Genomic DNA, 27490 nt, shown 5'->3' with positions numbered 1-27490 from the left:
TTAGAATACGTTAGTGACCTTGAGTAATACGTTACAAATTACATTTTACAGCATGTATTCTGTAATGTATAGTGGAATACATTACAAAAGTAACCCTCCCAACCCTGAATGTAACTAACCTCGGACCATCGCGTCATGTCAACTACTCAGGTGAGGCACTGTAATAATAATAATAATAATAATAATAATAATAATAATAATAATAAAAACGGTCATTTCGACTCAGTGAAGTATCGGCGCTATAGAGTCATATGTTTTATGACAACTTCCACAAATGCAATACATTAACTGCTAAGACTAAACACCGATGCGGGTGAAAACACTGGAGACCGGAAATTGAAAACAGGCAAACCGTGGAACACTACCACATTCAGGAAAAAGTTGTTAAACAAAACACACATTTGTAGCACGTTGTATTTTGCTGAGCTCCACAGTAAAAGTTTTGTAAGATTAGAAGCGCCATATCACTGTACGAGTAGCGCTAACACAAGTTGTTAAGTGGGAGGGGCTAGCATTATATTGGGAGGGTTTATGCTATTAGTGGGAGGGGTTAGCGCTGTTGTGGGAGGAGTAACGGTCATGCCATCAATGAGAGAGTCCTCGCTGTCACGCGATCCTGTTATCACATTTGTTATCAGGATCCCCTCACTCACTCAGTCTCTTGTGGCTCGTGCATCTAAAGGCTTCGTTCTGAGCTGCGATGGAATGGATTACCTTAATTCTTTTTGTGACTATTGGGATTATTTCTTTTCATCTTGTCTTTGATAAAAATCATCCCAATGTTCCTCCATGCATAAGAGGATGGATACCATGGTTTGGTGCAGCCTTTGAATTTGGCAAAGCTCCTTTGCATTTCATCCAGCAAGCCAGAGCCAAAGTAAGTTTGCCCACTCAGAAACTGTGTGCATGAAGGGTCATAACGGTACATTTATATGATTTGTTGCATGACAATTACATTTACACAAATATATAGTATATATAGAATATATAGTGAAATGTATAATGTATTCAACTTTCCCCCACAACATTAACAGTATAATTAACAGGAGATTTTACTTAACAGTTTGCAAAATCAGTGTTTGCTCTTAATCATGCATCTTATTAACACAAATAATACAGTCTGTGGAACAGTGGTGTCAATTATCTATACATCCACATGTATTACTGAATCACGTTGGGTTGATCTGCCAATGGTTTGAAGTTCAGAGTCCAGCTTCTCCCCTGCCAATTCTGCTGAACCTGTTGCACTCACCTATTATAAGTGATAATTACATTTTCAGAGTAGTGGTTACAAAATTAATTGTTCTTTTTCACTATATTGTTATGATTGATAAAATGTTGGCAGCTCAATATTAATATGATCAATAGAATCTATATTAGAAAATTCACCCTCAGGTTTTAAACTAAACACTAAACACATATCCTCTTTGCTTTACCATGCACGTTTATTTACAATATGAATGCATGTTTATTTACTATATGTGCTTCCTCCAAGAAGTTCAGTTTTCAGATGTTGAGTGTGGTGAAACACTGTTTACACATACTGACACACAACTGCAAAAAAATATTACCCAGTCACTGACTGTGCTGGAGACCTGTGGACATCGAAGATCACCAGGCCTGACAAAGATCATTCTGATCGAAACGTTGCTGTGATTTTTAAATTAATAAAAGGGAATAATTAAACAATGTACAGATCCATTTCAGTTTTTTTTTTTTTTAAACGTGCCACGTCAGCACATGCATCGTGTTTCCAATTTCATATCTTGTAAAGAACATGAACATGAATATATATATATATATATATATATATATATATATATATATATATATATATATATATACACACTGTATCCATATAGTATATACCAAATATATATATATATATATATATATATATATATATATATATATATATATATATATATATTTTTTTTCACCATCATTTTTTTTATTGTTATATACAAGATATTCATATACACTATATATACAATGTATATATATATATATATATATATATATATATATATATATATATATATATATATATATATATATATATATATATATGTGTATATATATATATATATATACACAAAATTCTTCATCAGGTGAATATATACGGTAGGCATTGTAACAGAGTCAAGTCTCCATTTAAAAATAATAGTCCCCAGTGAATTTTGGGCTTGTTTATTGTTTAAAGTCCCACTTTAAAAAAGAAATAAAAAAAAAAATTAAAGATTTTTTTTTTTACATTCTATAAATCAACTGTATTGTCCTTTTTAATCGGTTATCGGCCTTTTACACCACCTCAGTTATTGACCTCTACTCCAAGGTACTTCAAACAATATTGTACATAAAAACATGGTATTGCTACAGTACATGTCCAAAAATAAATAAATTAAAACATGGTGTTTTTTAATACTTTTTTGTTAATGCTATTATAAATTGCCCTTTTCCACTTTTTGGTTCTTTTGTGCATTTTTTTTATTCTTTGCGTTTGCACCTTAATTTGAGATTTAATTGTTTTTATCAAATATTTCTAATAAAACATTATTGTTTAATCTAAATATCTGTTTTTCCATTTTCCTGTAGTATGGCCCAGTTTTCACAGTTTTAGCTGCTGGAAAGAGACTGACATTTGTAACCCTAAATGAGGACTTCCGAGCTTTTTTCACATCCAAATATGTTGATTTTGAACAAGGAGTACAAGAGCCTGTTTACAACACAGGTATAATAAATCTGATGAATGTTTAGTGATATAAATGTGTGTTATCATATTTGCAGTCTTCTTGCAAGTTATCAACTGTTGAAAAGTACTAAAAAGATCTTAAATATTAGAACAGACTCAATATACAGTGTGATTTATACTGGTTCTTGAATAGCTTTCCTCCAACACTTCTGATGATTGAACGTAATCAATATTGCAGTATGTAATAAAGTGATCGCGTTACTCATGTTACGCTTGTTTGGGTTCTTGTCCAGCTTCTATCAGCAAAGAGAGTTTCTATAAGTGCCATCCGGCCTGTATAGCCATAATCAAGAACAGACTGACTCCAGGCAACATAGCAATACTCTCCAGCCATCTTTGTGAAGAATTTAATGACCATTTGGAGAGCCTTGGAAACAACGGATCTGGACAGCTAAATGAGCTAATCAAGTATAGTCTTCTCTCACATCAATTATTTATGTGTGCTAACGTTCACCTAGGAAAACAGTAAACGTGCCCTCTATGCATTGTGGACCAACTAGTTAAAGGTGAACTGTGTATATCACCAGCGTCATCACCAGAATTGCAAAAATAATGACTGCCTAAAAAAAGGTTTCCAGAACACTCCCTCTGGCTGCCATTGGTCGCAAAATTCACCTTTAACATAGAAATTGGAAATCATGTGCCTTTAATCTTGCAAACTGACAATTTATAGAACTTATGCATTGTTATCTTACCTAATCTAAATCTGTGACCTAGACCAGGGCTGATTGACCATTGTGTTGAATATTGGTTGCTTTCCTTGTTATTACACGTTTTTTGTTTGCATCCTGAGACCACAGAATTGTAAACGATTATGCTCACGGCACTGCATATTTGAAGAATATTGTGAGATGACTGTATATGCTCATATACAGAATATAATATATTATACTTTTAATTTACATTAATGGACGGACAAGTGTCCATAAAATCTTGTTATCTAATATCATAAATTGGAAAATCATAAAAAAAAGTGACTTTGTTATGATGGAAAACATACTAAATTTTTCCAGGAATGTTATGTATCCAGCAGTGATGAGCAACTTACTAGGCAGGTGTAACTCTCCCAGCTGTGCATTTACCAAGCAGGAGTTCCTGGAGAAATTCACAAAATATGATGATGGATTTGAGTATGGATCCCAGCTCCCAGACATGTTCTTGAAGTGCGTGAGAGCCACTGCCCCAATGACCTAAAAACTGCAATTAGTAGACACTTTCTAGATGCCTAGATCAGGGGTTTTATGAAAATGTTTCGGTTAGATTTTTTCAGTCACCATTTCTACAGATTACACTATATGCCAGTAGGTGGCGGCAAATGGACATTTTTAATGTTAATGAGTAAGTCATTGAATAATTTATTTAACTGAAATAAAAAAAAATAATAATAAAAAAAAAGTTGTCCATGACCATAATGAACAAGAACAATTAGCTCATTTAAAAGATTAATTCAAAAACACTGATTTGTTAGCAAATGAAACACTAGTAAATCGAAAATGTGAATTGCTAGTGAATCGCTACATGAATCAAAGGTTGGACAAAAGTATAAACCCGGAAAAGCTGAAAGTATGAGAACCCCTGGCCTAGATCATGCAAACACAAGTTAGTTACAAAGGTAATGGACTATAGCCTCACTGTTAATGTGCATTCAAAACATCTAATTCCTCTGTTTTAAACAGGGAATGGGCAAAATCAAAGCAATGGCTCATTTCTTTGCTGAGAAATATGATTATCAAGGCAGAGGAGACACTCTACAGTGAGAATGGTGGAAAGGTAATATACTGTAGGTAAACTATATTAAATGGCTAGTGGAATAATAATAATAATAAAGCTACATAGTAAAATGTTACATTCTTGTTTACATTTGAACAAAAGGAACAGTAAAAAAAAAAAAAAAAAAAAACATCGAGTGCTGGAGTGTTTGTGACTGTTGTAACTACATCACTCTCCAAAAAGTGTTGAATTTGAAGCAGATTAAATGGCAAATTATTTTTATGGTACTGTTGATTGTATCAATGTTTTAACATGTTTTAACAACAGAGGAAGCCTAATATGTTTCCCACAGGCTACCAAGTCTTTTCTAGGACTACATTGTGAAACTTAGTTTTGATTTTGATTTCTGTCATAAATGTATCATATATGCCATAATCAGCATACAGTTAGTTTCATAAGGCTATTATTTAATAATTTAATAAAAACTAAAAAGATAATATGTCTTTGTTTCTCCTTAGACTTTACTACAGCACCTTGCCATGTCAATAACAGACAAATATCTGCCCAATTATGGCGTACTTATGCTTTGGGCTTCCCTAGCAAATGCTATACCAGTAAGTGAAATGTTTATGTCAATATAATTAATTATGTTAAACCAGAATGCAGCTATTCTATCTTTATGGAATGTTGCTTACTCTCACCAAATTTCTCACTTTATTTTAGATAACATTTTGGGCCATTGCTTTTATTTTGTCCAATCCTGTAGCATATAAAATTGCTATGGATCAGATCAGTGCTGCACTCATTGACCAAGGTAAACATTCTTGTGTTTTCATTGGCTGTTTAATAAAAACTGTGATTTTAATTTTTTTTTTTTCCTCCCCCTGCTTTATATGATTTCTGCACTGCTGTTTGCTTAGCATAATTCATTAGTCCCATCAAATACTTGTTATGCTTGAATTTCCTTTCAAATCCACAAGAGGACAGCAAACTTTCATGCATAATGTTTGGCAAGCCTCAACCTTATTAATCTGTTAAAGGGATTGACCCACAAATTACAATTTTGTCTTCATTTACATACCCCACATTCCAAACCCGAAGGACTTTTTTTTCTTCCCTGGTACTCAATGAAAGATGGAAGGCAGAATTAGCCACAGTCACCATTCACTTTCACTGCATTGTATCTTGGATCTTTTTCCCCCTGCAATGAAAATGAATGGTGACTGAGGCTGTCAGTCCCTAACATTCTGCCTAACATCTCCTTTTTTTATTCCATGGAAGAAAGAATGTCATATGGGTTTGGAACTAAATGGGGGTCCTTTCTTCTCTCAAGCACACATTAGTTGTACTTGAGGCTATGGATTGTAACTAGTGTTTATGTGTCTGTTTTGCGCATAAGACAAGGAGAAGACAAAGGTGACCCTAGATGACTTACAGCAGATGCCATATTTAAAGTGGTGTATCATGGAAGCCATTCGGCTGAGGGCCCCCGGAGCAATTACTCGTAAAGTAGTGCGACCCCTCAAATTACAGGTCAGCGGTGACACATTATTAAGTGTGTAATGTTATTCATTTCAGTTTTTCTCTTAGATTTATGCAGAAAAATTACTATGGACTGTTGCACAAAGATAAACAACATCTTTGCTCAGTTTAATAAAAATCATACGTATGTACATTTGAGAGAGATAAACTGAGATTTCACTGCACTACATACACTAGATTAAGCCTCCATTATTGAAAGTGTAAGAGAGGACTAATGGTTTTTCAGTGATTTTAGATTCACCATTTGAGTCACATAGGGTACAATGAATAAAGCAAACATTAGGCTTTCTCATGGCTAAACAAACAGTTTATGTATGAATGTGTGACAATGCATACATACATGTTTACCTTTCTATCTAAATAAAGGCTTCTACTTTTTTTTAATATAAAGCTAATTATAAATACTACTGACTAACCCTCCCCTTAAAAAAGAGCAACAGTATATTATATATTAAAGTATTTTATATTATAATATAACAATATAGTAATAATATATATTATTTATTCTAATATATAATGCTATTAATAATTATTATATACACTACCGATCAAAAGTTTTGAAACTCTTGACTGAAATGTTTCTCATGATCTTAAAAATCTTTTGATCTGAAGGCGTATGCTTAAATGTTTGAAATTAGTTTTGTAGACAAAAATATAATTGTGCAAACATATTAATTTATTTCATTATAAAACTACCATTTAATAATAATAAAAAAAAGGTTTTGAAATTGGTGACTTGGACCAAATAATAAAGAAAAGCAGCCAATAAGTGCCCAACATAGATGGGAACTCCTTCAATACTGTTTAAAAAGCATCCCAGGGTGATACCTCAAGAAGTTGGTTGAGAAAATGTCGAGTACATGTCTGCAAATTCTAGGCAAAGGGTGACTACTTTGAAGATGCTAAAATATAACACAGTTTTGATTTATTTTGGATTTTGTTTAGTCACAACATAATTCCCATAGTTCCATTTATGTTATTCCATAGTTTTGATGACTTTACTATTATTCTAAAATGTGAAAAAAAATTATAATAAGGAATGAGTAAGTGTTTCAAAACTTTTGACCGGTAGTATATATATATATATATATATGAGAATATGGGGATTAATCTAAAATCATCTACATTGTGAGGAAAAAGACTTAATAAATATACTAATTTAATGAAAAATGCAGAAAGGTTAGTGTGTGGCTTAGGTATAAAATAATGGAAGTCACTGGAATAGAAGTCCCCACACTGATAGAAAACAAATGTGTGTGTGTGTGTGTGTGTGTGTGTGTGTGTGTGTATGTTTTTTTCTTATAGAATTACATTATTCCATCAGGAGACATGTTAATGTTGTCTCCTTATTGGGCTCACCGAAACCCTAAGCTTTTCCCAGACCCAGAGGATTTCAAACCTGTGAGTAACTCTGACCTGTCATTCTAACATGTTTTGAATGACCTCAGCCACAGGAAAAGGGTTAACACAAATTCCACTATAAACCAAATTCCAATAAACACAAGACACATGCTCATAATACCTTTTTTCCTAACAGGTGAAGTGCTTTTCTATTAAATGTTCCTGTATTGTGTTTGAGGGTCTTTTTATTTTGTTTTGGTCTATGAGGTATCAAAGATGGAATTGGCATTTGTTTTATTGGTATTTTCCTTTAATAAAAGTTCCTCCTATTTTGTCTGGCAAGCCGTAGAATGTGTTTGGAAAGTCCAGATGTGCTCCATTAAAACAAGAATAATAGGTCTGTATGTGTTTTAGGAAAGCCTGACAGTTATCTTCACAATAACCTTTCAGAAAACGCCTATAGAGATTCCATTACACTTCTGTCTACCTATGCAGCATACTAATGTCTTAAAGGAAATAGCTCAACTCACAGACACTGGGTCAGCCCAACATCTGTATGATTTACATGCTTTCTTTTTTAGCAAGAAATATGTTTATTTTCAGAGCTACCCTGCTGCAAAACGCAGTGGAAATGTACTTAAACTTTACTCAAAGAGTGCGCTCACTGGTCACTTTCTCCTTTTTCCTAAATGGAATCTAAATATTTTACAAATTCAATCACTCCGGTTGCTGTCTAGATGGACATTCCTCTGGTCTCATGCATTGGAAAATAATACAAATTGTTGAACTTGACTTTGACCGGTTCAAAAGTTGAAACTTTTGAATTGTTGAATAGAACCACGGAGCAAACATTAATATATATATATATGCCCATTATAATGCTGCATTTGTGGACAGATGGACATTGCATAAGGAGTTATCCAGAGATTACAGTAAAGATGTATTTTTATTAAATTAAACCTTGGAGTGGAAGACGGGTCTACTTTGGACAGGCCCTGGTCTGAGTGAATTATTTTTTAAATGAAACCTTTCTTCCCACAGGAACGATGGGAAAAGGCAGATTTAGAAAAGAATGTCTTCTTGGAAGGGTTTGTGGCATTTGGAGGGGGAAAAAATCAGTGCCCAGGAAGGTTAGAAAAACTCTTGTGTTTGTACAAAATAATCACCATGTATCATTTCATGAGCCTATGGTCATGTTTCTTTTTCCCTGGACAGATGTATTTAGAATAATTATCTCTTTGCTCATTTTGACTTGAACCACAGAACTTTCCACTTGTAGCTCAATTGAACTTTTTGCATCATTTATGCATTCAGTTCAGGATATTAGAGCTAAAAAATTACTTTCTCCTATCCCAGCTTAATATACATAGATAACTGCAAGTTAACCATATTTAGGTTGATTTCCCCAAAAAGTGGCTCTGTGGCACTTTCAAAACATTGCTGTTTGTTTAAATGCAATTCTGTTAGGTTGCACTAGACATTTTAGTAATGTATTTTACATTGTATTTTTATATATTTGTATTGGAGAATTCAGAATTAACATTTAATTCATGCGATTCATTTAAAAAGTTCATTAAAAGTTCGGATTCATTTAAGCTCAATCAACAGCATTTGTGGTGTTATTACCACAATAATAATAATTTAAAAAAAATTGGTTACAGTAAATGACTTACTTTGGAAGTAAATAGGGTCAAGTCCCTTACTGTAACCGTGATTTTTTTTTCTTTTCTTTTCTTTTCTTTTCTTTTTCTTTTCTTTTTTTTTTTTTTTTTTTGAGCTAACCCGAAACTTTCCTTTAACAGAATAGGTAGGTTGGAGCGTGCTTTGGAGGCTGTTTTTGCCCTCTAACAAAAGTGTTAGAGGGTACCTTTTCCTCTAGCAGGATGGTTAGGGTGGTTGTCTTTGACCTCTAGCGAGAAAGCTGTGACTTGCCCTTGGCCTATATAACAAATGCCACAAGCTGCAACGTTCCATCTTTTCCCCTTTGGCTCTTTTGCTTAGAATGTCAATTCCTTTAGGTTATTTACACCAAGATTGGCACAAAAAGTTTAAAATCGGTACAAAAAATATATAATTTGTAGAGGCGTTACTATTGATTTACGATACTCACTTCATCATAGAGTTGCAATAGACTGATAGTATAGATATACAGTGGATCCATGGTGCTAGATCTAGTATGTTGTGCTGAGCATACTTGACCTTAAATGTTTTAGCCTTTTGGGGCCTTGCTGATGACATCTTGAGGACCCTGGGGAGAGTGCAGCCGGGGTCAGTGTGATGCTAATAGAGCCATACAAAGTCTGGGAGAACATTCACAGCTGCACGAGTAGATCAAAAGCATAGGCACAGTCCTGTGACCTTTTCTAGAGCCTCTACACAGCCCCTCCACAGGTGCGGCTAGGCTCTACGTACATCAGTGTGGGAAATATCTGGAAGGAAAAAGGAGACAAGAAAGCAAGAAATATGCAGGCAGACAGACAGAGAGGGAGAGAGAGAGAGAGAGAGAGAGATGTTGGGCTTTACTCCATCATGGAAGCTTTTTTTCATCATCTACTTGCATCCAAATGTTGCACTGTCATAAGGATTGAAGGATGATTCTTATTGGAAGCCGCTGTAATGATCACTCAGGCTTGGTATATATCTCTTAGCTGGACGTGACCATAAATTACTACATTGAGTATGGCACACCCACGTCTTTCATTTTCCTCCCCCAATCTGATTTGATTTTGATCATTTTAGGAAACTGTCTGCTTGCGTCACTGACACAGTGCCCCTCAATGCGTCACAGCCCTCAAGATTTTTGGACGGAATATTTCAAGAAACATGACTACCCTTCTCTCCCTCCCACTGTGCCCAGTATTGTTTTAATACCTCCCCTTATTTCTTTCCATGTCTCTCTCTCATTTTGAAACCTGTTATTTTTTTTTATCCCTTAAAGGGACAGTTCACCCAAAAGTTCTGTCATAATTTACTCACCCTCATGTTGTTCCAAACCTGTATGACATTATTTCTTGTGTGAAAGACGGCTGAAGTATGTTTACACTGCTCTCTTCTTTAAAATGAAAGTGGATGGGGACAAAAGGACAAAAAACACCATGAAAGCACCATAAAAGTGGTTCAATTGACTTGTGCACTGCCGTCTTTAGAAGTCATATGATAGCTTTGTGTGATGAACAGACAGAAATGTAAGCTGTTAGTCACTGAAAATCTTCCACTTCGTAGCTCTGAAATAAAAAATAGCGCCTGTGGCGCAGACTGAATGTCAATGACATCAAACGCAGTGTTGGGGTGTAATCTAATTACAAAGTAATTAGTTACTGTAATCTAATTACTTTTCCAGTCAAACTTAGTGTAATATGTTACACTTTAAATTCTTGTTATCAGATTACAATTACTGACTTTCAGTAAATTTAATTACTTTTAAGTACATTACTGGGTTACACGTATGATGTATCTAATAATCATTCAGTGAAGACTTGGAAACAACAGAGAAATTCATCATTTACCTCTTTTTTTCCCACGTATTTGTCCATGTGGTCATTGTTGTTGAGGAAATAAACTCATCAACCCGCGAGTGCCCAAACACTGTACACGCACTGCAATAGTAGGTAGGTAATTGGTCGATGTTGTGATTGGCCGCTGCAGCTGCTGTAAACAATCTCGGGATTGGTTGCTGCTGTAATCAATCACGCTATGGATCTGTAGTCATTTGTGCGTTCCGTGAGAATTTAGGCAGTTTGACATGAATAAACCCCTACACAATGTCAACATTAACTATAATATATTTACATTTATATTTAATACTTTTGGATACTTATGTTGGGGTGGCAGAAGGGGTGGCAATGCTTCTTCTTAGGGTGGCATTTGCCACCCTATGCAACCCTGGTAGATCCGCCCCTAGTCAGAATACTAATACACACAGTGCTACTGAAGTCGACTTGTGAAATGATAAGCACTTCAGAGTGAAGAGTTTCCATCTAGAAATTCTCTTAATGTGAAAGAACAAATAAAAAAGAAGTATCAATAAGAACCACTTGTTTGTTTATTGTGTCAACAGGTGGTATGCCATAATGGAATTGCATATGTTTGTGGCCCTGATCCTATACAAGTTTGAATTTACTTTGTTGGATGCAGTACCTAAACCGGTAAGTGGCCTGAGAAGGAGTAATGTTCAATGCAGAATGGTAAATAAGCCTTGAAAGAGATGGCCTTAATGTAGGCATTAGGTTAATAATTTCCAGATGTGTTCCTATGGCAGTATTTACCCAACAACAGCCCAATCTAATGCTTAAGCACCGTCCTGCTCGTTACCCTTGCAATTCTCAGGCAGACCAAAAATAGCTTGGTAGGTTTTTCCCACCGACAAGCATTGGAACTAGATCTGAATCATGCATTGATCTACTTTATGGTCATATACGTATGTATACTTTGGGAAAAGATCAATGGCTGCATCCATAAGCTAAGGCAGCTGACTTGGTGTCTTGCTGCCTAATCAGTTAACCAACAGTTTTATTGTATGAATGGACCTCTTATAGAACCTGGTCTCAGAATAGTTACCTTATTTTCATCCTACCTCCTTATACGGCCTCCGAAGGCAGTATTTTCCAGTTTTCGGATTCAGCCCAAATTCCTGTTTCACTAAAACTTGGTAAATACAGTGGCAACACTTAAACATGTGAATGTCTTTGCATTAAATAGCAAAATATTTAATAATGTGGCATTTATTATGAGAAAAGATAGCACTAGCAAATTTTGAAACAAAGAAAAAAACAAAATAAATTAATATAATTATAAAACAATAAATACTGTATATTGTTGAAAATTCAAGCAATGTTCCGGGTTCAAACAAGTTAAGCTCAATTAACAGCAGTTGTGGCATAATGTTGATTTCCACAAAAATAATAGTAATAACAAAATAATAATCTTGTTTCTCATTTATAAAAAAAACAACAACAACAAAACCTGGTAACAGTGAGGCACTAACAATGGAAGTAAATGAGGCCAGTCCATAAACATGAAAATACATGTTGTTTCAAATGTATAGCCTGAAAATGTAAACATTATACAGTATACTGTATGTTAACATGATTTAAATCACTTACCTTATGTGTTAAGTAATATCCTATACCTAATATTACAACCCCGTAAATCCCAGTACTGGAAATAACTATGCACAGATAAGGTTATTAAGTGATATTATCACACTAAAATTATTGTAACATGTAATGTTTACATCATGTGGCAGTACTTCTGAAACAATGTGTATTTTAGCAATTACGGACTGGCCACAACCACTTCCGATGTGAGTGCCTTACTGTAACTCCGATTTATGCCTTTTTCTTTTTTTTAAAGAAACGAGGGAGGATGGTAATAAGTTGCCTAAAAGTAATTTCAAAATTGGCTAAGAAAAGTGAATTTAGTTAAAAAAAAAGAAAGAAAGAAAAAAAAAGGTCTTGCCTCATTTTGTTGGAAATCAATTCAATAGAATTCAAAAATTAAAACTTTTTGGGGCCACTCTATATCATGTGTATGTGGTCACTTTACTGGATAAAAATGTCATATGTATCTGGTTCTTGTAGAGCCCTCTGCACTTGGTGGGAACCCAGCAGCCAGAAGGACCCTGTACAGTAAGATACAAGCATAGATAGAGCATTCACATTCAGACAGCTGTGTGGTGCTGCTTTAGAGATTTGTTGACAGTCTTGACTCCAGAGCTGCACAGGTCAAATCACGAGGTTAGCTTCAGAGGTTTGAAGCATCAGTGTGAATTTCTAACTTTTAGTCACCTGAACAAAGGAAAATATAATATTCCTGTAAAGGAAACCAGAAGGTACTAAAATGCTATAGGTGTTTTAAAGGAATATTCCGGGTTATCTAATAGAAGTTTATCTCAGTCGACAACATTTGTGGCATAATATTGATTACCAGAAAAATTATTTTGCCTCATCCCTCTTTTTCTAGAGGGAGGCACTGTGAGGCACTTACAATGAAAGTGAATGGGGCCAATTTTTGGAGGATTTAAAAGCAGAAATATGAAGCTTATAATTTTATAAAAACACTTACATTAGTTCTTCTGATAAAACTTGTGTATTATTTGAGCTGTAAAGTTGTTTAAATCATCATTTTTGTGGCAGACTGCTAATTTACTGGGATAACAGGGTTTACATTGTTACATCATCATGGCAATGAAGCTGTAAAATTGGATATAAAAGGTTAATAAGTGATTTTAGCCCACTAAAATTATGTTAACTAGCATCATGTTTATATCTCGTGGCTATACTTTTGAAACAGTGAGTATCTGAATGTTAATGAATTGGCCCCATTCACTTCCATTTAAATGTCTCATTGTAACCTGTATTTTTGCTTCTTCTTTTTTTAAGTAAAGTCGAAAGTAACAATTGTGGTAAGTAACATTATGTCACAAAAGATGCTGACAGAGCTTAATATTGTATATAGTGAACATGGAATATTTCTTTAAAGGTACACAGATGATTATTTAATTCCATTAGTGAAAGTATTAGATCTATTATTATCTCGGGGGTTATTGAGATAAAAAGAGTAATATTTGGCTGGTCATATGATTTCAACATGGCAGGCAACATGGGGCGACCTGTTCCATGTAAAATTAAACTCTTTTATTAGGCTACTGATATAACTAATATGGTAACTTGATTTTAAACAGATTTCAAAAGCAGCCTACCATTCATTTCTTTATGTGTAAAAATGTTTAATGAGGCAAAAATACTTTTAATTGCAAATAGTGCACATTTAAGATACTTGCTCTTACATATATTACAATTTTATTGGACCTCTTATATAAGTGATGGCATAATAGAGATGATATATTTCAGAAAGCATGCTGCTGTGGAAAATCCTCTCCCTGACTGAGAGACTTTATCATATTCAGGAAATATGTGATAAACTAAATTAAGGTTCATGTGTTGCAGTGTGTGACTGCAGTCATATATTACAGCTAAACATCTCATACTTGAAATGGACAAAGTAAAGACAAAGTTTATAGACAATATAACTAAGTGGTGGTTCTCTTTTGTGAAGCAGAAATAGCACATTATTTCACCTATAAACACTGCTTTAGCCGTGCTTCTTTTCTTCATTGGTGAAAAGGATTGTTCCTATAAACACATCTGTCTTTTAGTCTGAAAGTTCTTAATTGCATCTGTGTGAAAGCATTTGGGCTAAAACATATATAAGTTAGATTTAATAATTTGATGTTCTTGCATGCATCCTATGGAAAGACATTGGAATAGTTTTTAGATAATTGAATTTTGATTCCATCAAATGGCATCACTGGTGTAATATACATTTTGTAAGAACAAAACATCTTTGTGCTGCTTTAGTGGTGAGTTTAATTGTGTTTCAATAAAGAAACTGTTTTGTTGCATCATTTTAAAGTCTCATAAGTTTACTTAATTATCTTTTTATTTACTTGCCAATCATGTGCCTCAGACACAGCATTCCAGAGATGATCAGAGGGCCAATGTAAAACATTGATACTAGACCCAAAAGTGATGTGATTTAATAAATGAAACATCAGTGAGAGACACTTTTTTCATTCTACATTCCTGTTCCTGTTTTTTTTTTTTTTTTTTAATTATCAATTAATATTAGATATTTATATGTACCCTACATATTTTTACTGAATAAATTGTGAGGTATATTTATACTTCTTAGGGGTACTGAATACATTTTGTTGCTTATTAAATGTGATTTTTTTTTTTTTTGTAGCATAATCAATTTCCTTTTATTTTATAATTACATGTTCAGAAACACTACCTTATCCAAAGTCTTTTATTGCATTTAGAAAAGTCTCAAATCAACCTGTTCATCTTTTTCACCTTTTTAAACATTTTTAAAAATTTTTTACAGTATTTTTAACTTGTAACCTACATATTATTTAAAACGGAGCAAGAATTGATAGTAAATTATAGTTTCCAGGGGGAACTAAATACATTCAGCTAATAAATCTGAATTTTTATATTTTATTTATTTTTCCTAAATTGATATTTTACCCAAAAAATGAAAATTCTCTCATTATGTACTCACCCTCATGCCATCCCAGATATCTATGACTTTCTTCTGCTGAACACAAACGAAGATTAGAAGAATATTTCAGCTCTGTAGGTCCATGCAATGCAAATGAATGGTGGCCAGATCTTTGTAGCTCCAAAAATTACATAAAGGAATCATAAAGGTAATCTAAATGACTTCTGCGATATAATAGGTGTGGGTAAGACACAGATACAAATTTTAGTCATTTTTTTACTCTAAATCTCCACTTTAACATTCACTTTTACATCTGGAAGTCAGATGTGGTGCCTGTTTAGTTTCACTTTGACATCTGATAGTGAAAGTGCAGAATTAGAGTAAAAAAGGAATTAATTGCAGCCTGGGTAGCCCAGCGAGTATTGACACTGGCTACCAATGCTGGAGTCGCGAGTTCGAATCCAGGGCGTGCTGAGTGACACCAGCCAGGTCTCCTAAGCAACCAAATTGGCCCTGTTGCTAAGGAGGGTAGAGTCACATGGGGTAACTGCCACGTGGTCACATTTAGTGGTTCTCGCTCTCAATGGGGCGTGTGGTAAGTTGTGCGTGGATTGCGGAGAGTAGCATGAGCCTCCACATGCTGGGAGTCTCCGCGGTGTCATGGACAACAAGCCATGTGATAAGATGCATGAATTGACTGTCTCAGAAGCGGAGGCAAATGAGACTTGTCCTCCGCCACCCGGATTCAGGTGAGTAACTGTGCCACCACGAGGCCCTACTAAGTAGTGGATATTGGGCATTCCAAATTGGGAGAAAAAGGGATAAAAAGAAAAATAAAAGGAAAAATTGGACTTAAATATTGTTCTTTTTCTCTCCCACACCTATCATATCGCTTATGAAGATATGGATTTAACCACTGAAGTCATATGGAGTACTTTTATGATTCCTTTATGTAATTTTTGGAGCTACAAAGGTCTGGGCACCATTCATTTGCATTGTAACGACCTATACAGAGCTGAGATATTCTTCTAAAAATCTTTGTTTGTGTTCAGCTGAATAAAGTCAAACACATCTATCTGGGATGCCTTGAGGGTGAGTAAATGATGAGAGAATTTTCATTTTTGGGTGAACTATCCCTTTAAGCATTACATTATTTTTTTTACTTTAGTGTATCATACCCATACACAATACTTTATCTAAAGTCTTTTGATGTATTTCTAAATGTCTCAAACCAACCCATTCTCATCTTTCACTCAAGGGTTTTGTGTCTTATAATCATTATTTCTCAAAATCTTTCTTTGACATGCACCACATTCACCAAAACAACCTGCTGAATGTGTCACAGTCACTGCGCCGCATCATCCAACCGCTGGCGAAACCTCTGACGTACCTTCGCTCATTTGCATATTTATTGCTATTGGTCACTGAATCCCGCTCGCCGCGCTGCATTTCATTAGTGGCTAGAGCAAACATAATTTGAATGCCGGGAGGCGGTCATTGGTGAATCGAGCTGTCTGCAGTAACGTCAGGAGATCAGTGAATCGCAGCTGGAATGCGAGGTTGATTCACAAAGGCGAGAGAGGGAGACAAAGCCAGCGCACAGAACATAAGCACCGGACTGCCACATCGCGTACAGGTACCGAAAAGCCATGTTGACTTTCTACATTAGATCGTCATGCATCTGTACAGCAGTGCTTTGACCGGTGCTGCTGGGTTTATAGTAGCATATAGAGAAATGGATTTCGAATTAATGCAGAATAGACATATTATGCAGTGTTTATGTACTATATGTATACTTAATGTATTATACAACATATACTATAGTATAACATATTCTGCATTGCGTTAATGCTGTATGTATATTACTTTTAAATAGATCACTTTTGCATAAGAGTTTATGGGGACTTAAAACTTGCGAACTCTTTAACAAGCAGCTGTATAACCCTAGAATGCGCAGATAAGCCATTTGATGACATTGTTGAATTCGTAACAGTAGCCTACTTTCTGAAGTGCACTCTTTGACCTTGACAGAAGCTGCAAATAGCGCGCTTTATTGACAAATACACGAACAGGTTGATGCATCTTCTTCGCTATACGCTTTTGTTATTTTCGTCATCAAGAAGAGAGGTAATGAGGAATATAAACCTTTATAGCAAGTGTAAGAAAAGTGAATATGAGGTTGATGACGACAGAGTGACCGCTCCTCCAGTGATGACTCGAGGAGGGATGCAGCAAACAGGTTGCAGTGGACTGTGATTGACATTTACCTTACATTTGGCCCTTTAAGAAACCAGCAAACTACTCTATACGGTATATTATGTAATGCAGTATAATGTATTTTCATATATTTATTTATTTAATTATTTATTTATTTATGTTTTACCAACCAGGCATTTAATGTCAATTTTTTTATAACAAATAAGATCACATGTTTGATATTTAGCACTTACAGTATAGATAAAATGGTAAATAGACAGATTTAAAGCATGTGTCACAAATTCGTTATACTTTATAACATAATATGGGATAGTTGTAACTTTTTACTCCAGTGAATATTTCTTAGTGTAGGTTTATTTTTGTAAGTCAATTTTTGTATACATACATTCAAGATTTCCGCTGTTTTTGTTCAGGAACAAATGATAGTCAATGGAACACATGTTGAACACAATAGCGGGGAATGTTGTCACACTATATGGGGTAAGTTGTGGCAATATACTTTTAACAGTTAAACAACTAACCATAAAGCAAAACAATTAAATAGCAAATTTATAAAAAGGTAACATACAAAAATATCAAAACATTGTTGCGTAGTGGGCTAAAGCACATAAATGGTAATCAGAAGGTTGCTGGTTCAAACCCCACAGCCATCACCATTGTGTCCTTGAGCAAGGCACTTAACTTCAGGTTGCTCCGGGGGGATTGTCCCTGTAATAAGTGCACTGTAAGTCGCTTTGGATAAAAGCGTCTGCCAAATGCATGAATGTAAATGTATTGTGAGAACTTGCCACAACCTGAAATTCATGGAAACTACCCTTGTTCTGAGAACACAGTTTAACTGGTCGTCCCAAACCCCACACTTCTGCACTATTCTACGTCATTTTGTAGTGTAAGTAATGCGAGTAGTATGTTAACTCTAAAAATGCAACAGAAAGAAGTGCACTATGAGTACCTGGATGATGCAATTCTTCAACCGTCAAAATGTTGAACACTTCATGCAATTCAGCGATCGCAGCTTGCTGTATGTGGTGGAATGGGCGGAGTTATCTGGCTATGATGCTGGTCTGACGAAACAGTTGTAAATAATGGAAAATATTGTAACAAGTTAAACTTAAGTGAAGACAGCACATTACAAATGTGAGTTTGTAACATTTGTAGTGGCTATACCATCACCCCACGCTCTGTGAATATGTCAGTGTTTGAGATTCAAGTGTTGAATGGAGGTTGGCTAACGTGCTAAAGCTAGCAGCAGCACATTGAATGCAATTAAAAATTAATTTCTGTCAGCTGTTAAACAGCAAATGCTTCCGTTTAGTAAAAAAACTTTAAGTGTTCCATTTGGGACGATACTTCACTTTGAAAATTCATACACTACATGGCTGAGTGCATAGTGTATATTATAAGTACACAGTGTGTAGTGCGTCATTTGGGACACAGCTAACCTTTCTTTAACTTCTTTTGTTTTTAAACCTTCTCAACTAGACTCAAACAACTTACTCGTGTGACAACTAGCCCCGGGTCTCCCCTACATTTTTTTGTAAATAGTATAATTAACATTTTTAATTTGTTATTGTTTATACACATGGCATTTACAGTCTCCTGTTTGTAACAAATGAAATCACATAGTTGGCAGTTAGATTATAGATAAAATGTTTTTGAAGGATATTTGACCATGTTGTGGCAATACATATAATAACTTGAAAAGAATTGTATTATTTGTAAGTTTTTCTGTTTAGCTTTACTTACTTTAGAGTGCAGTAGTGTAGATTACACTATCAATTAGAGAAAACCTGTAGTACTCACTGTTTTTATTTGTGTGAGGGCGTTACACTGTTGTTTTGTTTCCATTTACCCTTTAGTGTCCATTTACCCTTTATAGGTATAGTGAAGATCTGTTAATTATATACAGTATGTTAGAATTCAGTATCTACATATTTCACATGCTTATTGACCTTGGTTATGCCATTGAGAGAAACTGACAATGGCCTCTAAATCTCAGGTTAAAAAGTATGCTTTTGTCTATGCTTCAGAAACCATTTCCAAAATTAAAAACACAGATGTCTAGAGACTGCAGTAAGCTGTGTAAATAAAGTCGGGAGCCTATAGCGTGTCTATTCTCATGGATAGTTTATGCACACACTTATCTCAGAACACGGTCATTCTGATATTGTAAATGAAATGGAGCCCTGTCTGGAAACCTTCATTTTAATCAAGTGCCTCGAGATCTCTGCATTTCATTAGTCCTCTTCCTATTTTTAGCCACGTTTACACAGGGCAAGACTGAACCAGTCAGCTCCAGCCTCTATCTATAGCCTTGAGTGAAAGTGAGAGTGTGTGTGTTAGAGAGCGAGTGTGTGTTGCTGGTGATGGGCTATTGATCCGAAAATAGCTGTGGGAGATTTAACAGTGCGTGTGACACCGGCGACAATGCTGGCTTTGCCCGCAGAAGAGGCTTGTCAGGGTGGATCATGGGGAGAAAAGGCATGTGGAGCAGCTCTATGGAAATAGGCGCAAGCTGTTACCCACTTGCTGTTGTTGTTTGTGTGGGCTGACAAGAGACCGGTTCTGCTTTAAGACCATCACCTAATCTTGTGGTGGAGCATTAGTTACCGGGGCCAGGGGTTAACATCTGCTTGGTGGGGTTCTAGGAGGTAACTGTTCCAGTTCTCTTTGTCACCTGTCAAAAGGATGAACTATGATTTTCCACCCTTGCTGTTTGTATGCCATGCTGTCTGGGAGTAAAGTGAAAATACTCTACTAATACTAATCCAGCTCTTGCTCACATATCTAATAATAATAAAAGAAACATGAAGAGCCTAAATGTAAAGCAGCTGAAATAGATAAGTGTTAAGGTTTAGAATTGTACTTTCCCTGCTAATATTGGCAAACAATGATACATTTTTAAATGTGTAAAAGAGAAATATAATGACATTTTGTTTGACTAAATGTTGGAAGTTATTTACAAAAGGAGTTTTTATTTTATTTATATATGCGCTCACTAATTACTTTATTGAGAACACTATGGTCCTAATAAAGTGCCCGATGTGGTCTTCTGCTGTTGTAGCCCATCCGCCTCAAGGTTCGATGTGTTGTGCATTCTGAGATGCTGTTCTGCACACTACAATTGTACAGAGTGGTTATCTGAGTTACCATAGCCTTTCTGTCAGCTCGAACCAGTCTGGCCATTCTCCGTTGACCTCTCTCATCAACAAGGCGTTTCTGTCCACAGAATTGCCGCTCACTGGATGTTTTTTGTTTTTGGCACCTTTCGGAGTAAATTCTAGAGACTGTTGTGCGTGAAAATCCCAGGAGATCAGCTGTTACAGAAATATTTATACTAGCCCATCTGGCACCAACAATCATGCAACGGTTAAATCACTGAGATCACATTTTTCCCCATTCTGATGGTTGATGTGAACATTAACTGAAGCTCCTGACCCGTATCTGCATTATTTTATGCATTGCACTGCTGCCAAATGATTGGCTGATTAGATAATCACATGAATAAGTAGGTGTATGTACAGATGTTCCTAATAAAGTGCTCAGTAAGGGTATATCTATCTATCTATCTATCTATCTATCTATCTATATCTGTATCTATATCTATATCTATATCTATATATATACAGTATATATATATATTATATTATATTCAACACATTCTAACGGTTGCCTCCAAGATAATCACAAATAGCTCTTGCAATTTTAAGTGTGACCAATGTTTGAAGTTCAGGCCGTGAAAATGACTAAGAACTGACAGGGTGACCAATGGTTGAAATTTGGGCATTAAATATTAACGGGGTGACCAATGGTTAAAGTCATAAACACTCCAAAAACTAAGCATTAACAAACCTCTATATTAGCTAGCTAGCTAACATTACTTTGATGACAATTTAAAATCAACAGAATTTGCAACAACACTCAATACTCAATGCATTCCAAAAAGCTAAATGTTTAAGTATGCAAAGCCTAAAAAATCGAACATGACAAGCAAACATGAGATGTAGTGACATCGCAGCATTTTCTCCATAAGACATTTGATGGCGAGAGCATTTTTACTCGGTTCACTTGTGAGCCAATCAAAAAAGAGATAATTTACATACAGTATAAGAATCTTAGAAGTACAGTAGCAAAAACAGCCTGTTTAATTGTAAGGGTCAGAGAGGGGGTGGAAATGGTAATGTAAAACTAAATTACAATTGTTTTTGGTGCAGAAACCTTGATAACATCATACAGTAAGACTAAAATGCTACAAAAGTGAAGAAAATGGCCCATATAAAGACAAGCCCCACAGCCTCAAAGCAGTTGGTGATGATAGAAAACATTCCCTGATTTTATTTTATTTACCCGTTACAGCCATGAAGGGAGAGCATTTATTTGCCAACATGAGAAGCACTCCATTCCTCCAGAGGGTCTATCTCCTTGGAGGGGAGGAGCTGGTAGTCCTGCAGTCCACCGTGGTAGAGTCCTCACTAGGAGACAGTTTCCAACAAATAACTGACTTCAATGATCTCCCCACGTCCCTCTTTGCCTGCAACGTGGACCAGTCAGTATTTGAGGACCAGGAGGGCAAGGTAAGGTTAATTGACTTATCCATTTCTTGCTCCATCCCACCTGCATGAAGGAATTTGAAATTAGAACTGACATTTTGTTGTACTTGAGTTAAAACTCACTCCTGTAATGGTGAAGTGTGTAATTTTTGTGCCACTATAGTGTCACCAAACAGAATTGCAAAAATAGACTGTTTCCAAGCAAGTTTCTAAAAACATTCCAACTGCCCCCACAATCTTCCTTTGTTCAAAAAATTAGTCAGTTCCCTGCAAAACAGCTTATTACAGGTAGTCCTGCCCAATCTCACGCTACTGGTTGAGCCAGAAGTCAGTATGTCAAACCACTCAAATAAACAGAGCAATGTTTTTGAAAACATCACAGAGCTGCAATGTTACACTCCCCAGGGAATCAACATTTGAAATGCTTAATTATGGTCTCTGCTTATAAAACTGGAATAGGAGAAGGTATTTTTACATCTAAAAAATTACACTTCACCTTTTTCCCCCCCCAAATGGATGGGGAGTGTTATGGAAACCTGTCTGAAAACAGCCATGATTTTTGACTTTTGTTTTGGTTACGCTAGTGGCGCAGAATTTGCACACTTCACTTTACACCTTTCACTCTGACATAATTTTTGCTTGAACGTCAAATGAATGAGAGTCCAATATGGATTCTAAGTAAATACTTCACAGAAACATTAGAACAAAGGCAGTTTGACTGACTGGTATGTTAGAATGCTCCAGTGGAAAAGCAATTCCCCAGACCTGCATTACATGATTGTGAATTAGGCCTCTCCAATTCAATTATCTATGTGTGCCACATCAGGTGTGAAATTTGGCTTGTGGGCTTTCTTCGAAAAAACTTTTGTCTCATTTGCAAGTGCTCTCAAGAGTGAGCTTACACCTAGAGTCAAGGGAGTATCTCCCACTGTTTATATCCTTCATACGTGAAGTATTGTTATTTAGTTATGATGAACTATGGCATCCATGTTTTAAAAAATGCAGATAAAACCCTTATAGTTTTGGTCACATAATGTATTTATTTCCATAGTTTCAGTTTCGGCATATTATTTTGTCACAAGAGAACATAGGTACTGCATGACTGATTAAAACTCATATATGTAATGAGAACTTGTAGCAGAAGTTATAATGAGTTGCTTTTGGCTTTAACGCCACAATGATAAAACATGGAAAATTATTGAAAGAAGGAAAAATAATTAAAGAGTGACAACAGCTTTTTAAGTTTTATCTAAACAGAAGTGGGTTTTTAAAGGAATAGTTACCCAAAAATGAAAATTCTGTCATCATTTATTTACCTCTTTTTGTTCCATATCTATGTACTTTCTTTCTTTTGTGGAACGTGAAAGGAGATTTTAGGCAGAATATTCATGCTGCTCTTTTCCATAAAATGGAAGTGAATGGGGACCACTGCTGTCAAGGTCTGAACAAGACAAAAAAGCACCATAAAAGTAGGTAATGCAACTTGTGCATTATATTCCAAGTCTTCTTAAGCCATACTGTACAGTAGCTTTTTGTAAGAAACTGAAATTTAAATAATTATTCACTGTAACTTTCAAATCTCATTTACACTTCTGCATATTCAAACTTGGTGCGTTGTGATTGGTTAGGAGAAATGGAAGATCATATTTGAATGTATGCAAAAAGAAAACTGAGATTTGAGAGTTACAACAGTGGGCAAGATGTTCAGTTTCAGTCTGTTCCTTACACTAAGCTATCGTATGGCTTCAGAAGACTTGGAATATAGCACATGAGTCATAGGGACTACTTCAGTGGTCATATTTTGTAATTTTGGAGTTCATAATTTCATTGCATGGAAAAGTGCAGCGAACATATTCAGTCTAACATCTTTTGTGTTTCACGGAAAAAAGAAAGTCATAAGGGTTTGGAATGACATGAGTGTGAGTAAATGATGACAGAATTTTCTTTATTGAATGAGCCAGTCCTTTAAAGATTTCTCTGTCAAGCATTTAGTTATAATCTTTAAACTGTACTTCTTCTGAATGATACATCACTTGGAACACGAAATGCAGTGGTTACTAAATATTTGACCTCGGCTAAATATTTAGCCCAGACATTCTTTGAACAGTTTTAGGAACACTGATCATGTGATATGCTAAGCTGTGCCAGCAGGGCCGTTTCTGACCATTTTGGTGCCCTAGGCGAGACCCCTATTGCTCCTATTGCTATTGCTGACCTGCACTGGACACACAAACATAGACACACAATTCTTACATTGATAATTCCTGACAGTTACTCTCAGACAGACTGGATCTTCTGATAGAGGTCAATACAAAAGGTGGTCCATGACTCCATTGAATCACAGACTCAGAAGGGTTCTTCATAAAAATAAAACTAGTATTCCATCTTTTACTCTGAATGGTTCCACCATTCTCCTTGCTGCGCACCTTACTTTGCATGACTCATGTGGTTAATTTCCTTACATAACAAGTAACAGTGTTGAAAGTTATTGTTTTTAAGATGAATTCAGTGATCCGTAATGAGAGACTTTGTTGTACCACACTGCTAGTTTGGTTAGGGGCAAGGTTGTGAGGCTTCAGTGCTCTTGTAAAAAGAAAGCTTACATTGTACCCTGAATAGTGCTTCAGCAATATACTATGGCGTGGTGTATCTTTTTTTTTTTTTTTTTACTTGGTTAACTAAGTACTCATGAACCTCAGAAAGAGATTATGCTTATTCCAATAGCTTCTTTATTATTTTAAAGGGATAGTTCACCAAAAAATGAAAATTATTTTTTATGAAAAGTAATTTTTTCCATGGAACACAAAAGGAGAAAATTATGAATATAACGACAGTTCATAGTGACCACAGCTGTCAAGAAAATTACACCATAAAAGTATTTCATATTACTTGTGCACTATATTCCAAGTCTTCTGAATCCGACGATAGCTTTGTCTGAGGAACAGACCAATATGTAAGTCATTATTTACTGATCATTATCATAACAATTCTTAAAAAAATCCTTCTTTTGTGTTCCATGGACGAAAAATATACAGTAATACAGGTTTGGGTTGACACGAGGCTGAGTAAATAAGGATATAATTTTAATTTTTGCGCAAATTGTTTATTTAAACTAAAGGAATTGAATTTGTAATAATTTCTAATGGTTGCTTTTCTTCCTCCTGTTGTCTGGCTCAATATTAAAGGATATTATTTGGAAATTTGTCAATTTTCTAATTCAATCCAAAAGTTGTCGAAAGGATGCTCATATTAATATACATCATGTCAGCAGCTTTTAACCAATAGATTTATTTTGATTCATATATTATATTAATATTATAAGGATTGATATTATATATATTAATATGTATTTCACCATAGATTACATATTTATTTTATTTTATTACCTACTTATATAGGCAATAGCGAAAATTGCAAAATCTAAAACTACCATGCGTGTTCAGAACAGTAGAACAAATAAATGGAGCCTAAATTTTGTGTTTGAGCTAAATTCTCATCTTGTGAGCCAAATAATTATGCACAAGAATTAAAAGCATATTTTAAAATATTTGATTTCTTTGTGAACTTCATCTAAATGCTGCAATCCCTGTGTCTATTGCAGAACAAAACCCCTATCATAAATGAGGGAACATATGCTTAATTAGGCAGCAAATTGTGCTGATTATACTGCTCTGAATGTTTGACCGTTTCCCTTACAAATGCCATGAAATATTAACCGATTAACAGAGCATGATTGCATTTTCTTTGACTGGCCAACTTGCAGTAATGGCTTTTTGCTAAACTGGTTGCACAGATTAAAATCTTCACCCCTCACATGATTACAGAGCACACGGTTGTGAGATGCAGAAGCTGAACTGAATGCTGTCTAATGAATCCGTCTCAAATTGGAATGGGACATTTTTATATAATGGGTGTAATAGGACCCAGAAGTCCATTTATGTAGAAGTTATGTTAATGAAGCCACTAAGCCTGGGGTAACTTCCTGAATGATATTGCAGTCTATTGCCAAAACCTTAACGGCACCTTAGCTATTTTTTGGTTAAGAGGACATTAGGTATGAGAATCAAAAGGAATTGAAAGATTTTGATTCTTAAGTAGTTATAATAGTGATTCTTTTAGTATTTTTGAGGAAGAAATAGTTGGAAATAATAAATTCATAACAAAACTCATAATGTGTATCTATAATAACACATAATCATATTAACAACCATCCAGTAATTACCCTGATTTAAGTCTCATGGGAGCTTTAAGAACACATAACACATTAACAACTTTTGGTTCATTTCGACCATTTAGACATGACAAAATGTATGACTTAAGTAAGATATTCACTGAAAAGGACCAACTCATAAGAGCCATTTGTTAATGAATCAGACTACACTAATCACGCTGTATGTTTTGCACTGTAGATTTTGTAGAACCGGCTCATAAGATTCATTTGTTCGACAATCAAACTACTCTGGTCGCAAGTACGTTTCGCGCTGTAGATTAAAAAATAAAAGTCTTATAAGAGTAATTTGTTCGGGAATTTAACTACTGTGGTCTCGCTGTATGTTTCACACTCCTGATTTAGTAGCGGTGTTGCAATTCTCAGAAATTACACTCTTCGACAGTAATGTAACCATGAGGGCCTGAATGCCATTATAGTCTGTTGCCAGAGTGTAATCTGCATCTTGACAGGAATGATTATATTTAACCTTATATTTCATTTGTGTGTTTGAGATGATTCTACTCCAATAGCCAGTGATTGCTTGGCCATAGCCCCCGGTGACCCTGCAATCCCTTCACTGCAGGGTATTCAGCATCCGTGATTGGATTTGGCAAACATCCGGAGAGGAAAGGAATGCTCCAGATTCATGAAGCTTAATGACAGATGACAGCTAGACAGAATAGACTGTTGCTAATCTCGTATCTCCCTCTCTGCTCTTGCCTGGACCTCTGTCGAGGGCCCCCAATTTGCTGATTGGTCAAGGGAGGTCAAATTGTTCCAAAGGAGCATCAGCACCATTCCGTTGCCTTCAGGCATGATTCTCAGTGCTGTCAAAATGTTTGATTGTGTTTGCCACCTCTGGTGGAGGCGTTGCTTGCGTGTCTGATTCACTGAATCAGTTTAGTAGGCTGTGATTATTTTAACCCCATGAAAGGCCAAGGTGATGCATAGAACTATTTAAAGACATATGGTGTTATTAGCTGCCTAAGAATAGGAAAGCAATCTTAAAGATTTCATTTTACCAAATCAGGCAGTCTGGAGCACACGCAGGAGAGCGTTTTGACTCATATTATAAGACTACAATCAACTTTCCTGCTTTCTAATTAAAGGGATAGTTCTGTCATCATTTATTCACCCTCACGTTGTTCCAGACCCGTATGAATT

The 27490-nt window shown here is 35.4% G+C and overlaps 2 protein-coding genes across 3 annotated transcripts in view; both read left to right on the top strand.

Moving 5' to 3' along the window:
- The first annotated feature begins 642 nt into the window (after positions 1–642).
- LOC127410296 (24-hydroxycholesterol 7-alpha-hydroxylase-like) lies at positions 643–14750 on the top strand. 2 transcript variants are annotated; one of them, XM_051645487.1, is made up of 12 exons: positions 643–877; positions 2596–2731; positions 2986–3160; positions 3766–3915; positions 4429–4522; positions 4981–5076; positions 5186–5276; positions 5862–5995; positions 7310–7405; positions 8387–8475; positions 11403–11490; positions 12925–14750. In XM_051645487.1, exons 1-12 carry the CDS (start codon positions 701–703, stop codon positions 12991–12993), a joined length of 1395 nt encoding a protein of 464 aa, XP_051501447.1. In that variant the 5' UTR covers positions 643–700; the 3' UTR covers positions 12994–14750. The 2 variants fall into 2 exon arrangements, with proteins under 2 accessions (XP_051501447.1, XP_051501448.1); XM_051645488.1 differs by lacking the exons at positions 11403–11490; positions 12925–14750 and adding an exon at positions 10085–11381.
- A 2081-nt stretch (positions 14751–16831) lies between these two features.
- The window catches only part of LOC127410058 (calcipressin-2-like), a 91347-nt gene continuing 80688 nt past the window's right edge, over positions 16832–27490 (top strand). Inside the window, exons 1-2 of the mRNA XM_051645081.1 lie at positions 16832–16985; positions 21923–22140. Coding sequence (XP_051501041.1) covers positions 21925–22140 — 216 coding nt within the window. The 5' untranslated portion in view covers positions 16832–16985; positions 21923–21924. The remainder of the gene's footprint in view (positions 16986–21922; positions 22141–27490) is intronic.

This window comes from Myxocyprinus asiaticus, chromosome 19 (genome assembly GCF_019703515.2).
Source record: "Myxocyprinus asiaticus isolate MX2 ecotype Aquarium Trade chromosome 19, UBuf_Myxa_2, whole genome shotgun sequence".
Classification (NCBI taxonomy): Eukaryota; Metazoa; Chordata; class Actinopteri; order Cypriniformes; family Catostomidae; genus Myxocyprinus; species Myxocyprinus asiaticus.
The sequence above is the reverse complement of the archived record's forward strand: the minus strand, read 5'-3'. Positions and strand labels throughout refer to the sequence as shown.